We start from the raw sequence: 14,588 nt of genomic DNA on the forward strand, positions 1-14,588 counted from the left end.
AAAGTTTAATAATCTTTTGGTTGTTTTGAGGCTCTTAGCATGCTTGAAATTGCTTGAAACTGCTTGAAACTCAACACACACATCAGAGATGTCAGTCAGTACACATTGGCAAAGCATCAGAAATGGGCGGGGATGAGGGGCTCTCTAGCGCCACCTTTTGACAAAAGTGGGGGGGTTAGTTTTATCTTCAGTCACCAAACTCGGTACATATATTGTTCTCTTCGAGCCGGACAACTTTCTAATTTACAGTCATTAGCTCCGACCAACAGGAAGTCAGATATTTCTGTTTTAAGGTGAATTTTTGGTTAAATCGGGGTCTGAGTTTTTACGTTCTCCTCGTAGGCGATTTATTCAATCTCCACCAAACTCGGTCAACATGAAACAAAGATACGGAAGATGCTAAAATGTGAACGGATTTTGGATATCTCAAACGGTGTTGCCATGGCGAGGGATTAAATAAGGACAAAAAAGAGGAACAGAAATTGTCTCATATCTTGTAAAATCATATTTTGATTTCAATTAAATTAAGATTGTATGTTTGGCAATTGAACTTAGATTAATTTGAAATGACTATACTATTTTTCAGATGAATATATATATATATTTTATAAATATTTATTTGTATAATGTATTGTGCCTGTGTGTGCCCTCCCCTCAATGAACACAAGATGGCAGCATTGTGTTAGTTTTGAAACAGGATAAAAAAAAAAACATTCCATCTCTTCAGGGATTTGTGTGTGTGTGTGTGTGTGTGTGTGTGTGTGTGTGTGTGTGTGTGTGTGTGTGTGTGTGTGTGTGTGTGTGTGTGTGTGTGTGTGTGTGTGTGTGTGTGTGTGTGTGTGTGTGTGTGTGTGTGTGTGTGGACTGGTAATCCCTGATGTTGGGTGCTGCCCCTTTAAGGACGTTGTTCCGGTGAGCGCAAGTGATGTGATCGTGCAGGAAGAAGTGCAGGGAAAAACAAACTGAACTTAGAGAACTGAGTGAGAAAGCCATGTTGATCTCAAATGAAGATTTGAACATTTAATAATTCCAGCTAAAACTATTATCTTACATTATATTCCCAGCGTGGTGAGTAGTGTTATGTTGTTTAAGTGTTGTGATGGTTTGTGTATCACTATGAAGATCGCTATTTGCGATTAGCGCCTAAACGCCTAATGTTATATATTTGTTTTGTTTTAGACATTTACAGTTTGTATTGCCTGTAAAATATGTTGCATTTAGTTAAACAAAGTTTAATGCTTAGTACACAAAGCTGATGTTACAATGTTTTAGAAACGTATTTGGTGATGTGAACATTACTAGATAATAATTGTGAATTGTTTTGTGTTTGCAGTTTGACCACACACGCACACACATAAATGTGCACAAATACTCAACTAAAGTACCACCAAACTCGGTCAACATGAAACGGAATGACTATACTATACTTTTTTAAGACCTTCTCAAAATATTTAAAGACCTCATCGGCGATGAGAACTACTGTTGAGCAATAAAATAAAAATATATAATCATAAGCTATAACAAAAATATATATTAAATTAGGTGAGTGGATAGTTAAAAAAATTTGCAATTACAAAAAGTAATTCTTGAAAAAACATCTCTGGACTAATTTTATAAAATCTAAAAATGTTAATGAAAAGGTACAAATTACTTTGTGTTCTTATTAAATACATTTATAAAAAAACTATTTATATTTAATTTATATATGAATGTAAATAATTATATGGGCCTACACAAATAATATAACATTTCAAGATTTATAGTTTATTGTAAACGTAATGTGCAGCTCTGTAAAGGGGCAACAAATATATGATAGATACGTGAGAACAAGATTTTTTTTAATCATCTTTAAGTGCACAAAACTATGAAAATATATGAAAGCGTGGCACAATGCGCTTATGCGCATCCCGGGTGCAGAATGATGCGCTTAAAGCAACATGGAGTCAGAGGGCGCAGTGCAGCGCGAGTGCACATTAAAAAGTTCACGGCATAAAGAAACGATGAGCGTTGAGCGCACAAATCCTAGTCTACTATGTATATCGGTCGGTTTCTTCACAGTTTTAAATTCCGGTTATTGTGCGTGTGATGCCTTGTGTTGTCACCCGGGTAGGGAGCACAACATCGTTCAGAAACCGCTAGATAAACTCCAGGAAGATAAATTATTTTATCTGCATATCAAGTATTATAACGGGAATATATCATCTTGGAGTGAGCTTTACCGAGCAGCTGACTGACTGTAACCAAACACGACGCGCAGTTTGAATGCTGAACGGAGAATGATGGACAGCTACAGCGGAGGAAAGACATTCAGCTATGGAATGGCTTTAGATGACTTTGTACTAGCAAATCATAAAATACTAATAAAGATTGCTGAAAGATCATGTGACAATATATATTTCTGATGATTATTTAATTACCACAACATGCCTAATCTGAGCAAGTGACTGCCTGTCTTGAGTTTTGTCGACAGACGGAGGTGGCACGAAATGTGATGGAGGCGGCCGCTATGCAGGAAAAACCATAGAAAAACCCTGCGGTCATTGTTTAAACTCATCCTTCTCCAACCAGGAGTCCGCGAATTTACATTTCCCCATTTCGGAGTCTGTTTCGCAACGTGTGGAGGGCGACACATCACCTAACTGCGCATTTCGCAAAATACGTGACATCACCCATAGACGGTGTGCGCGCCCGAGCTGATCTCACTGACATATCACTATTCAGACAGGACTAGTTTTCTAAATTATATTTGAGTTACAATTCTCATCACCCAACATCTGTGATTTCAAATATATTCAAAATAATGTTTTCAGAGATTGAAGTAAAAAAAACTTTCTCCCACCATTTAGATTTTATTTCTTTTTGTTGTTAAAATCTTGTGAATCTTGTTCAATGTGCAGATTGCCTCTCTTTCAGTCCTTCCCCTACCCCCTCACTCTCAGGCTCACCCTGGGTGTGTGTGTGTGTGTGGGGTCTCTCTCTCACCCTGTGAGTTTGTGTGTGTGCCTTTCTCTCTTGATGATGATAATTTACCCCTTTCATATCATAGACTATCACAAATAACTATCACTTGTGAATAAGTAAAAAAAGAACTATACAAATACCTTGAATTAAATACTGGCCTTCTGGACTTATAACATTTTGAGCAGGAAAAGATAACTTTTCACATATTTGAAAGAGATCTATTTCATCCCATGACATTACAAATCATCTACATTTAAATGACATCATGGGTGTGGCTTGTGGTGATAGTGGCACCAGCTGCTGCGGTAAATGTGACATATTCGAGCGATTTAAAAAATTATCCTGTTTAAATGCATATTGCCTGCCGTGCACAGTTATGCTGATGCCACCGGCGTGGCGGTGCCACCGGCTTGGGCCCGTCATCGCTGCTCGCAGCTTTAATTCTTCTTCTTCTTCTTCTTCTCCCGAATGAATCGCTTTTTTGGGGGCCTAAACACGCTCGAAAACTCACAAAACTTTCAAAACTCGTCCAAATTGGCGAAAATTTACGTCTGTTATGGTATTCAGAATTAGGCGTGGCAAAATGGCTCGACAGCGCCACCTAACGTAGTGCCCCTCCCGCTACGTTTCACGTACAGCTATGAAATTCGGTATACACATGTAACAGCCCAATACCTACAAAAAAGTCTCTACGTGCAAAATCTGAAAACCAACAGGAAGTCAGATATTTTTAATTTTTTGTTGCAAAATGTGCCATTTCCAGACGTTGTACTTTAACGAACTCCTCCTAGAGATTTAATCAGATCAACATCATATTTGGTCAGTCTAATCTAAAGGCCTTTGCGACGTTAAATTGCGAAGATCTTGAGTTTTCCCTGAAGGGCGTGTCCGTGGCGGCCTCGCAAAATCTGATGTTTCGCCATGAAAAAGGAAGTTGTTGTAACTCGGACATACAATGTCCGATCTGCCCCAAACTTCACATGTTTTATTAGAGTCCTTGCCTGAAAACATCAACATGCCAATATTCAGTGACAGTCATAGCGCCACCTGTGGGCAACAGGAAATGGCATGTTTTACGCTGTGATTAACTCCTCCTAGAGATTTAATCAGATCAACATCATATTTGGTCAGTCTAATCTAAAGGCCTTGGTGATGTTATATTGTGAAGATCTTGAGTTTTCCCTGAAGTACAATGTCCGATCTGCCCCAAACTTCATATGTTTGATAAGAGTCCTGGCCTGAAGACATCTACATATAAGTTTCAGAATTAGGCGTGGCAAAATGGCTCCATAGCGCCCCCTACAACATTTCAACTAAGTGCCCCTCCCGCTACGTTTCACGTACAGGTATGAAATTCGGTAGACACATGTAACAGCCCACTACCTACAAAAAAGTCTCTTGGTACGAAATCTGAAAACCAACAGGAAGTGAGATATTTTGATTTTTCTTTACTAAATTGATGCAAATTTTCCCATTTCCAGATGTTGTACTTTAATCAACTCCGCATAGAGATTTAATCAGATCAACATCATATTTGGTCAGTCTAATTTAAAGGCCTTAGCAACGTTAAATTGCGAAGATCTTGAGTTTTCATTGAAGGGCGTGTCCGTGGCGGCCTCGCAAAATCTGATGTTTTGCCATGAAACAGGAAGTTGTTGTAAGTCAGGCATACAATGTCCAACCTGCCACAAACTTCATATGTTTGATAAGAGTCCTGGCCAGAAGACATCTACATATAAGATTCAGAATTAGGCGTGTCAAAATGGCTCCATAGCGCCACCTACAACATTTCAACTAAGTGCCCCTCCCGCTATGTTTCACGTACAGGTATGAAATTTGGTAGACACATGTAACAGCCCAATACCTACAAAAAAGTCTCCTGGTACGAAATCTGAAAACCAAGAGGAAGTGAGATATTTTGATTTTTCTTTACTAAATTGTTGCAAATTTTCCCATTTCCAGATGTTGTACTTTAATCAACTCCGCATAGAGATTTAATCAGATCAACATCATATTTGGTCAGTCTAATCTAAAGGCCTTTGCAACGTTAAATTGCGAAGATCTTGAGTTTTCACTGAAGGGTGTGTCCGTGGCGGCCTCGCAAAATCTGATGTTTTGCCATGAAACAGGAAGTTGTTGTAACTGGGACATACAAATGTCTGATCTGCCCCAAACTTCACATGTTTTATTAGAGTCCTTGCCTAAAGACATCAACATGCCAATATTCAGTGACAGTCATAGCGCCACCTGTGGGCAACAGGAAATGGCATGTTTAACACTGTGATGAACTCCTCATTGAGATGTAACCAAATCAACATCCTATTTGGTCAGTCTAATCTAAAGGCCTTGGTGATGTTATATTGTGAAGATCTTGAGTTTTCCCTGAAGGGCGTGTCCGTGGTGTCCTGACAAAGTCTGGTGTTTCGCCATGACACAGGAAACTGTTGTAAATCAGGCATACAATGTCTGATCTGCCCCAAACTTCACATGTTTGATAAGAGTCCTGACCTAATCCCATCTACATGCCAATATTCAGTTAGTCATAGCGCCACCCGCTGGCAACAGGAAATGGCATGCTTTATACTATAATTCTCTCCCAGAAATACTTTTAAATATGCCATGAAATCCCAAACATGCTAGAAACACAATGAATCTTGCAACACATGGATACGTGCTACTGTATGTGATTTACGGCATTAAACAGGAAGTTGTTGTAACTCAGCTATACAATGTCTGATCTGCCTCAAACTTCACATGTTTGATAATAGTCCTGACCTGAAGACTACATGGCAATATTCAGTTATAGTCGAAGCGCCACCTGCTGGCAGAAGGAAGTGTGGCACATTGAAGTGAGTTTGCCATATTTCTCCTATATTGACCCGCTTAACTGCATGTCGCCCACTATTCACTGTTTTCCTGAGGCCACCGGGTGGCGGTGCATGTGCGAGGGCCCTTTCATCGCTGCTAGCAGCTTTAATATTATATTTATATTTGACAAAGATAATGAAGGTAAATTAAGAAAAACTGTTGTATTGTATGAAGTCCTTTTAAGAATGATTTAAAAAATCTGGTGCAGGAAAGAAAATCCTGGATTTTCATCAAGTGATGCCTTCGAAACCTGAAAACGAACCGGTTCTCCTATGGTCAAGCTGTATTTATTAAGGGGTTTGATAACTAACACCTTAAAAGTTTGAAAATTAGGAAAGCGAAGAGTTGACAATATTGAGATGAGGTTCTGTGATTACAGGAATCACTTCTTTCAGGGAGCCGTTTTTATGTCTTAAGTTGGTTTTGATGTCTGCTGCTTTGTGTAATTAAACTGGTGTTAACTGTTTTTGTTTTTTTCCCCTTAGTCCTAATGCCACTGAAAGAGGAGAGTGAAGAACTGAGTGAAATGGAAGACAAAAGTTGGTACAAGAAAAATCAGCATGAGAAACATCGTGATTGCATATCTGGAGAGAAATCCACAAAGACTAAAAAGACTTCTTCACGAAAAAAAAGAACTCAGAAGACCACATCTAACAGCCAGTTTGCCTGCGAACAGTGTGGAAAGAGTTTTAGTGTAAGACAAAACCTTGAAGTCCACATGAGAGTTCACACTGGAGAGAAACCTTTCAGCTGCCAACAGTGTGGAAAAAGTTTCAGCCAAAAACCAAACCTTAATACCCACATAAAGCTCCACACTGGAGACATCCCTTACATCTGCAAACTGTGTGGGAAACGTTTCACTAAAAAACAAAACCTTGTAGTCCACATGCATATTCACAATGTAGAGAACCCTTTCACCTGCCAACAGTGTGGAAGCAGTTTCAATCAAAAAGGAAATCTTAAAGTCCACATGAGAATTCACACTGGAGAAAGGCCTTACACATGCACTCATTGTGGACAGAGTTTTACACACAAAAACACCCTTAAATCCCACATGAGAATTCACACTGGAGAGAAGCCGTTCAAATGTGATCAGTGTGAAAGGAGCTTCACAACAGAACTAAACCTTAGGTATCACATGAACAGTCACACTGGAGAGAAGCCGTTCATATGTGCTCAGTGTGGAAAGCGTTTCACACGTAAAATAAGCCTTAAATCCCACATGGCGCTTCACTCGGGAGAGTGTTTTAAATGTGATCAATGTGATAGGAGTTTTAATCATAAAAACAGCCTCCGCCTTCACAAAAAAAGTCACATTGAAGGGACACCTTACACCTGCAAACTGTGTGGGAAGAGCTTCTCACAAAAAGGAAATCTTAAAGCTCACACAAGACTTCACACTGGAGAGAAGCCTTTCACGTGTCTTCAGTGTGACGCAAGTTTTATGTATAAAAGAGACCTGAAACGTCATTTGCTAACCCATTCTTGAAAAAAAATGTTGTTCTGAGTGTGACAAGAAGTTGAAGAGGAGCAATTTAAACAATCACTTGCACATCGAACTTGGAGTGTAGTAAATAGCAGACAAGATTGCACCACAGGTCCCATCACACTTCACAACAGTTTGGACTGCATGGGTTCAAAACAGTGCCCTAAGGATTTTTTAAAGATGTCTGGAAATAAAATAATGCATACCTAAAGTTCTAAAGACACTGTTTTAACTGTTTGCTTTGGACATTGCAAATGAGTTTATAGAGATAAGAGTATCCGCAGTTTCTGATCTGACAAGGAAAGGGACAACAGCACAACCAAGATTATACTTTCGCAAGTGAACCTTCTAAGCATGTATCATGTAGCTTGCACAATCGCTTCTGCAGTTCTTCAATTTCAGCAATCAACGCCTGACCTTTACGACTCCTGCAGTTGCATCTTATCAGTCTGCTTAGGATCCTGCATGTCCACCATTGCCTGACCTACAGTTTTCTGGATTACACAAGGAACTGCAAACACCAGCACTCGCTGAACACTACTGTTGGAAAGCAATCCTTTCTCCCACTGCAAACAAGAAGAATAATCAGTGGAAAACATCCCTCATCACTGGACTGATCACTCAACCACCTGCAATGAAAATATGAAGAGTCGATGCAAAAACCTAAGTCTGTCTGACATGTTTCTTTTATATTAGCATTTTTACAAGGCTCCAATTTCGAGGTTCTGTAATTTCACTGTAATGGAAATTAAAACGTTTATTAGTCAGTTATTGAAATACCTAATTTTCAGAAATGTCACTTTAGTCAATTCATTGGTATGTAACAAATTTGACTCTTTTGCTGCAAAACCATCTATGTCAATATGCTCTCTTTTTTTGTAAAAACCTCTCTCTTTGGACAAAAAGACATAGTTGCAAACAGTTGCAAAATCACTAAAGATACACCTGAAAACATTGCAAATGATGAAAGCAGCATTCCAAATGTAACAATGAAGAAACACAGTATGGGTAACTGTGATGCAAGTGACTTCCATGTCATTTCTGTCAGAGTTTTATAGCAGCTGAAGGAACACGGTTGTGTTTACTTGCAACTCGCGAACAGCCACACCTCTAATTTTATACACACACACATACACACACCTCTAATTTTTGACAGAGGTGGCGTTTAGCAGCTTTTGCATCTGAACTCTTCATATAAACTTGCTAAACCTCTTTTCAAAAGACCTTGCCATTAGGAGGTGGTTTTTTGTATATGAGATTGCTATTTGTGTAGATTCTGTTTATCTAGGGTCAGCTTATGACATATAGAATCGTTATACACGCTATCTGAGTTCATAATATTTAATATTCATTTCATTGTCTTGAGAGACCAAACATGACTTCCCCAGACTATTGCTTCACTCAATATAACTTATTCATCTGCTTGCCATTGATTCCATTTAAGTTTGATGTAGTTGCTAGTTTCTGTCTTGATTACTGATTTTTAACTCATACCCCCGGTTTCACAGACAATGCTTAAGCTAATCCTAGACTAAAATGCATGTTTGAGCTGTTTTAACTGAAAGAATCTTGCACTGACAAATCTTAAAATATGTCAGTGGCATTGTTTTGTCTCAAGATGCACACCAGTAATGTTTTTTTCTTGGGCACGTTTATAAAAGTTACTTAAATATCCTAATTGAACTAAGGCCTAATCCTGGCTTAGTCTAAGCCCTGTCTGTGAAACCGGGCCATTAAGTCATCCTTCTAGTAGTATTTAGTTTGTGTGATATTACTCTTTTCACTCAATAAATTCATTTTATTGCTACAGTGTTTCATCATGTTGATAATCAAAGGCTCTTCAATTTATCTATAATCGCTAGGGGTGTGACAATACACTAAGCTCACAAGAGAAGATGCATGATATTGAGTTCATAAGAAGGAGACAAGACAATATTTTAACACAATTTTTAAGAAATCTTCAATAACAAAGTTAACTTAGATGAGCCAATTATTTAGATATATTTAGTTCAATATCCTTCAAAACACTATTTGTAGCGCAGGTTAACTGATTTGTTAAATGTTTCCCTTCATCTAAATGGCATGAGACTTCATACTTCAGTACAACAAAAGTGCTGACTAAAAAGTCATTTTATAATTAAGGTAAGGCAAGGGATGTTTATTTGTATAGCACATTTCATACACAGTGGCAATTCAAAGTGCTTTACAGAAATTAAAATAAAAAAATTAAAATATTCGTAGGTGAATAAAATAAAAATATATAGTCAGTGTTTCCCCTAGGTTTACAGCTTTGGGAGGGGGGGATTTTTTTCAGGGGGGGTGGTAGACCTCCCGAAACTACTAGTGTCGCGGAGTGGGAGTGTTACGGATACGTGGTGTTGCCATAGACAATAAATTAATTAATTTGGTAAATAAATATAAACAACATTTATTTATACATCACACAACTATTTACAACACAAAAGAGGTTGGCTTTGCTTGAGTGGGGGGAGTTTTTCAGGGCTCAATGCTAAGGATTTTTTCCAGGGGTTCAAATTTGTACTTGCCCTGCCAGAATTTTCTCTGGACCCACCACAAAAAATATGATAAATAAAATAAAATAAAATAGGCCTAGTATTGTTTTTGAGCCATGTAAGATTAATAAATAAGGTTATGACTCTAAAAACTAATATCCTAACTCATATAATATTTTATATTGTTAAAGACAGTCAGTAATAAAATAAGAACAAATAATCAAATTATGAGCAAAAGCACAAATAAATACAGCAGAACAAACATATACAAATGAAATAAACAGTTATTTTCATGTAGGTCTAAACTAGATTGTCAGGTGCAAAAATAGTAATCAAATGTAAAATATCACTGCATAGTCTTCATAAAATGATATGTCGCTGCATATAAATATAGATTAACCCTTATTAAAAGTTATTCAGTCAAGAGCAGTGAGTGTTTTTTTTTTTTTTGTCTTTTGTTATCTCTATATTTATATAGCCAAAGACGATATTTTCCGGCTTTCCGTGTGTTCACTGTTATAAGGGACACTGTAAACCCGAATAAGTTACCAGAACTCAAAAAATTTAGGCAATCGATTGCCTCAAATTTTTTAAGTTGATTAACTTAAGTCACAATTTTCCCGAACTTAAAAGGTTGATTACCTGCTACTTGTACCTTTTGATAACAGTTAAATTAAAGTGCTCATTAACTGCAATATTTGAGTGGAGCTAAATATGACTTACAGTTTTCTGTTAAGGCAACTCAATTATTTTCAGTTATTATAACAAAGTTTTGAGTTTTCACAGAAATTGAGTTTATCTAACTTCTCTAAAAGTAAACATGAAAGTCTGCAATTGAACAGCATTTTCTTGCCCCCTCACTTTTAGCACACTGCAATGTTTAAATGAAATATAACAATAAATAACCATTTATAAATTAAAATAAATAGAACAAAAAAATATATATATACTGAGCTGCAAAAAGAAGATTACCTGATTATTTGCAAAGTAATTGTTTCATAAATTATGAATTTAGAGATTTTTAAGAAAAAGTCAAAATTCTTCAGATTATAGCCTTGTGTTCCTGGTAACTTAAAGGACAACTCCGGTGAAAAATGAACCTAGGGGTAATTAACACATGGTTACCGAGTAGATTGTTCTCTGGGATGCGTTTTCATGAAAATCGAATGTAAAGAGTTTTATCTCTAAAAACAGATTAGCTTATAACGCTAGTATATGGGGCATAGAATAAGTCAAATTAAATCGCTAGTTAATAATTCAATTCAAATGTATTTGCATAGCACTTTTCACAATACACATTGTTTCAAAGCAGCTTTACAGAAAGTGCATTTCATAAATGTACATTGAAAAATGTTAGAAAGAGAATGTTAAAGATAAATGTTAGAAAAAAATAAACAATCATGTATTAATTTAGGCCATAACAACGCTGGCGTTGAGTCGTCTCTTCACAGGCGTCGAGTCGTCTCATCACAGGTGTTGGGGCATCTGAAGTCTCCATGAGAGGCTGGATACAAACTGGAGCTGACGAACTAGTTACCTCGGGACTAGTGTCCCGAGATAACAACAGAAAAGCAGATGGGAAATAATTAGCATAGCTGCTGTTCAGAATATTAATGCTTTTGATCCGATTTAACTGTAGTATAAAAGGTAATTATAATGTGAATGCTTGGCTAAAGAGATGCGTCTTTAATCTAGTTTTAAACTGGGACAGCGAGTCTGAACCTCGAACAATATCAGGAAGACTATTCCAGAGTTTAGGAGCTAAATGTGAAAATGCCCTCCCTCCTTTTGTGGACTTAGATATCCTAGGAATGACCAGAAGCCTCGAGTTTAGTGATCTTAAAGAGCGCGATGGATTGTAGGGCGATAGAAGATCCGTTAAATATACTGGAGCTAAACCATTTAGGGCTTTATAGGTCAGTAGCAATACTTTGTAATTGATACGGAACTTCACAGGTAACCAGTGTAGAGATGATAAAATTGGTGTTATATGATCATATTTTCTTGACCTAGTAAGAACTCTAGCAGCTGCGTTTTGGACTTACTATAGCTTGTTTATTGAGGATGCAGGACAACCAGTTAATAAAGCATTACAGTAATCTAGTCTCGAGGTCATAAATGCATGAACTAACTTTTCTGCATCCGAAATAGATAGCATGTTACGTAGCTTAGCAATGTTTCTAAGGTGGAAAAATGCCGTTCTTGTAACATATGAAATATGATTTTCGAAAGACAAGTTGCGGTCTAATATAACACACAGGTCTTTTACTGTAGTGGATAAAGTGACAGGACATCCTTCCAAGTTAAAGTTGTATTGTGAGAGGTTTGTGGGCAGTTTTTTGGACCAATAAGCAATACCTCTGTTTTATCTGAATTTAATAGCAGAAAATTACACGTCATCCAGTATTTAATATCTTCAACACACGCTGTCAGTTTAGATAATTTAGCGTTTTCATCTGGTCGTGATGAAATATATAATTGAGTGTCATCAGCATAACAGTGGAAATTAATTCCATGTTTTCTTATAATATTACCAAGTGGCAGCATATATATAGAGAATAGCAGAGGGCCTAACACGGATCCTTGCGGCACCCCATAGTCTACTGACGTTATCTTTGATTTTTCCCCATTTAGACAGACAAAATGGTAGCGGTCTGATAAGTACGATCTAAACCAGTTTAATGCCTGTCCCTGAACACCAGTGTAATTTTGAAGTCGATCTAAGAGTATTTTATGATCTATAGTATCGAACGCAGCACTAAGATCGAGTAGAACTAGTATTGAGATACAGCCTTGGTCAGAAGCTAGAAGTAAATCATTTGTGATTTTAACGAGCGCAGTTTCTGTGCTATGATGCGGCCTGAATCCTGATAGAAATTTTTCATAGATATCATTTTCTTGCAAGAAAGAGCACAATTGAGCGGTCACAACTTTGTCTAGTATTTTAGACATGAATGGAAGATTTGAAATTGGTCTGTAATTTGCTAGGTTATGATGATCTAATTGTGGCTTCTTAATGAGTGGTTTTATGACTGCCAACTTGAATATTCTTGGAACATGACCTAAAGATAAAGACGTGTTCATAATTTTGAGAAGAGGCTCTTCCACTACAGGTACAACTCTTTCAGTAGTTTAGTGGGTATTGGATCTAATAAACATGTTGTTGGTTTAGATGCAATGATAAGTTTATTTAGCTCTTCCTGTCCTATAGTTGTAAAGCGGTGTAGTAGTTCTTGAGGGGCGATAATTGCGGTTGAATCCTAAAACATCATTAAAGATTGTACATTTACAATTTTGTTTCTGATGCTTTCTATTTTCTCACTCATCATTACTACTAAACTGTAACGGAATATTTTGCTCAGGCGATGCTTGTTTATTTGTTAGTCTAGCCACGGTGTTAAATAAAAACCTTGGATTATTTTGGTTATTTTCTATTAGTTTGCGGAGATGATCAGCCCTGGCTGCTTTTAGGGCCTTTTTATAACGTGACATACTATCTTTCCACGCGATTCTAAAGACCTCTAAATTAGTTTGTTTCCATTTACGCTCTAAGTTACGAGTTTCTCTCTTGATAACATGTGTAGCACTGTTGTACCATGGTGCTTTAGTTTTCTCTCTAACCTTTTTTAATCTAATTGGTGCAACAATTTCTAATGTACTAGAGAAAATGGTGCTCATACTGCTAGTCATTTCCTCTAGATCATCTGTTTGTTTGGGTTCACTTAGCAGCTGAGACAGACCAGGTAAGGTGTTTGAGAATCTATCTATAGTGGTTGGAAGGATTGTTCTGCCTGGTCGATAACGTGGCGCAACATGACAGATTTCAGCAGTAAGCAGTATGCAAGTTACCATGTAATGGTCAGTGACATCATCACTTTGCAGTATAATATCTATATCGGTTGGGTTGGTTCCATGTGATATAATTAAATCGTGTGTGTTTAAGACGATGAATGGGACCAGTGACGTTTTGCTTGACCCCAAAGGAATTTAATAGATCTGTAAACGCAGCCTCTAACGCATCATTTGTGTTATCTACGTGTATGTTAAAATCTCCAACAATTAATGCTTTATCGACGTTGACCAATAGATCTGAGAGAAAGTCTGCAAACTCTTTTAGGAAATCAGCATAGGGCCCTGGAGGTCTATATACAGTAGCCAAGGCTAGAGATAATACGGATTTCTTTCTTACATTTAAGAGCGTAACATTTAGCACTAGTACTTCAAACGAATTAAACCTGTGACCTGTTTTCTGAGTAACATTAAGAATATCTCTATAGATTGTTGCAACACCGCCGCCACGACCAATCAGACGGGTTTCATGCTTATAACAGTATCCTGGTGGAGTAGACTCATTAAGACCGAAATAATCATTTGGCTTAAGCCAGGTTTCAGTAAGGCAAAGTACATCGAAACTATTATCTGTGACCATTTCATTTACAATAACCGCCTTAGGTGTGAGTGATCTAATGTTTAGAAGACCTAGTTTTAGAAATTGTTTTTGTTCACTAATATTGAGATTTTTCCTAGATCCTACAGTAGATTTAATGTTTGACCTCACTAAACGAGGAATAGACACAGTTTCTATATAATGTTCTACATTGGTACTTATGTCAATTAAGTTAGGACAGCAAAGACTGTGATTTGGACTTTGACTTATTAGTCATATGGTGGTGGTGTGTAACGCCCTGGAGTATTGTTCGCCGGTTCCCGCCTCCTTCTTCCGAAACCCGGGAAGAAGGAGGCGGGAACCGGCGAACAAT

The 14,588-nt window shown here is 37.4% G+C and overlaps 1 protein-coding gene across 1 annotated transcript in view; it reads left to right on the top strand.

Annotated features, from left to right (window-relative positions):
• Positions 1-9,121, top strand: part of LOC307126895 (uncharacterized protein) — a 55,975-nt gene extending 46,854 nt beyond the window's left edge. The window contains exon 3 of the mRNA XM_079817715.1: positions 6,315-9,121. Coding sequence (XP_079673841.1) covers positions 6,315-7,318 — 1,004 coding nt within the window. The 3' untranslated portion in view covers positions 7,319-9,121. The remainder of the gene's footprint in view (positions 1-6,314) is intronic.
• Positions 9,122-14,588: the final 5,467 nt, after the last annotated feature.

This window comes from Gobio gobio, assembly GCF_949357685.1.
Source record: "Gobio gobio genome assembly, chromosome: 5".
In the NCBI taxonomy this organism is placed as follows: Eukaryota; Metazoa; Chordata; class Actinopteri; order Cypriniformes; family Gobionidae; genus Gobio; species Gobio gobio.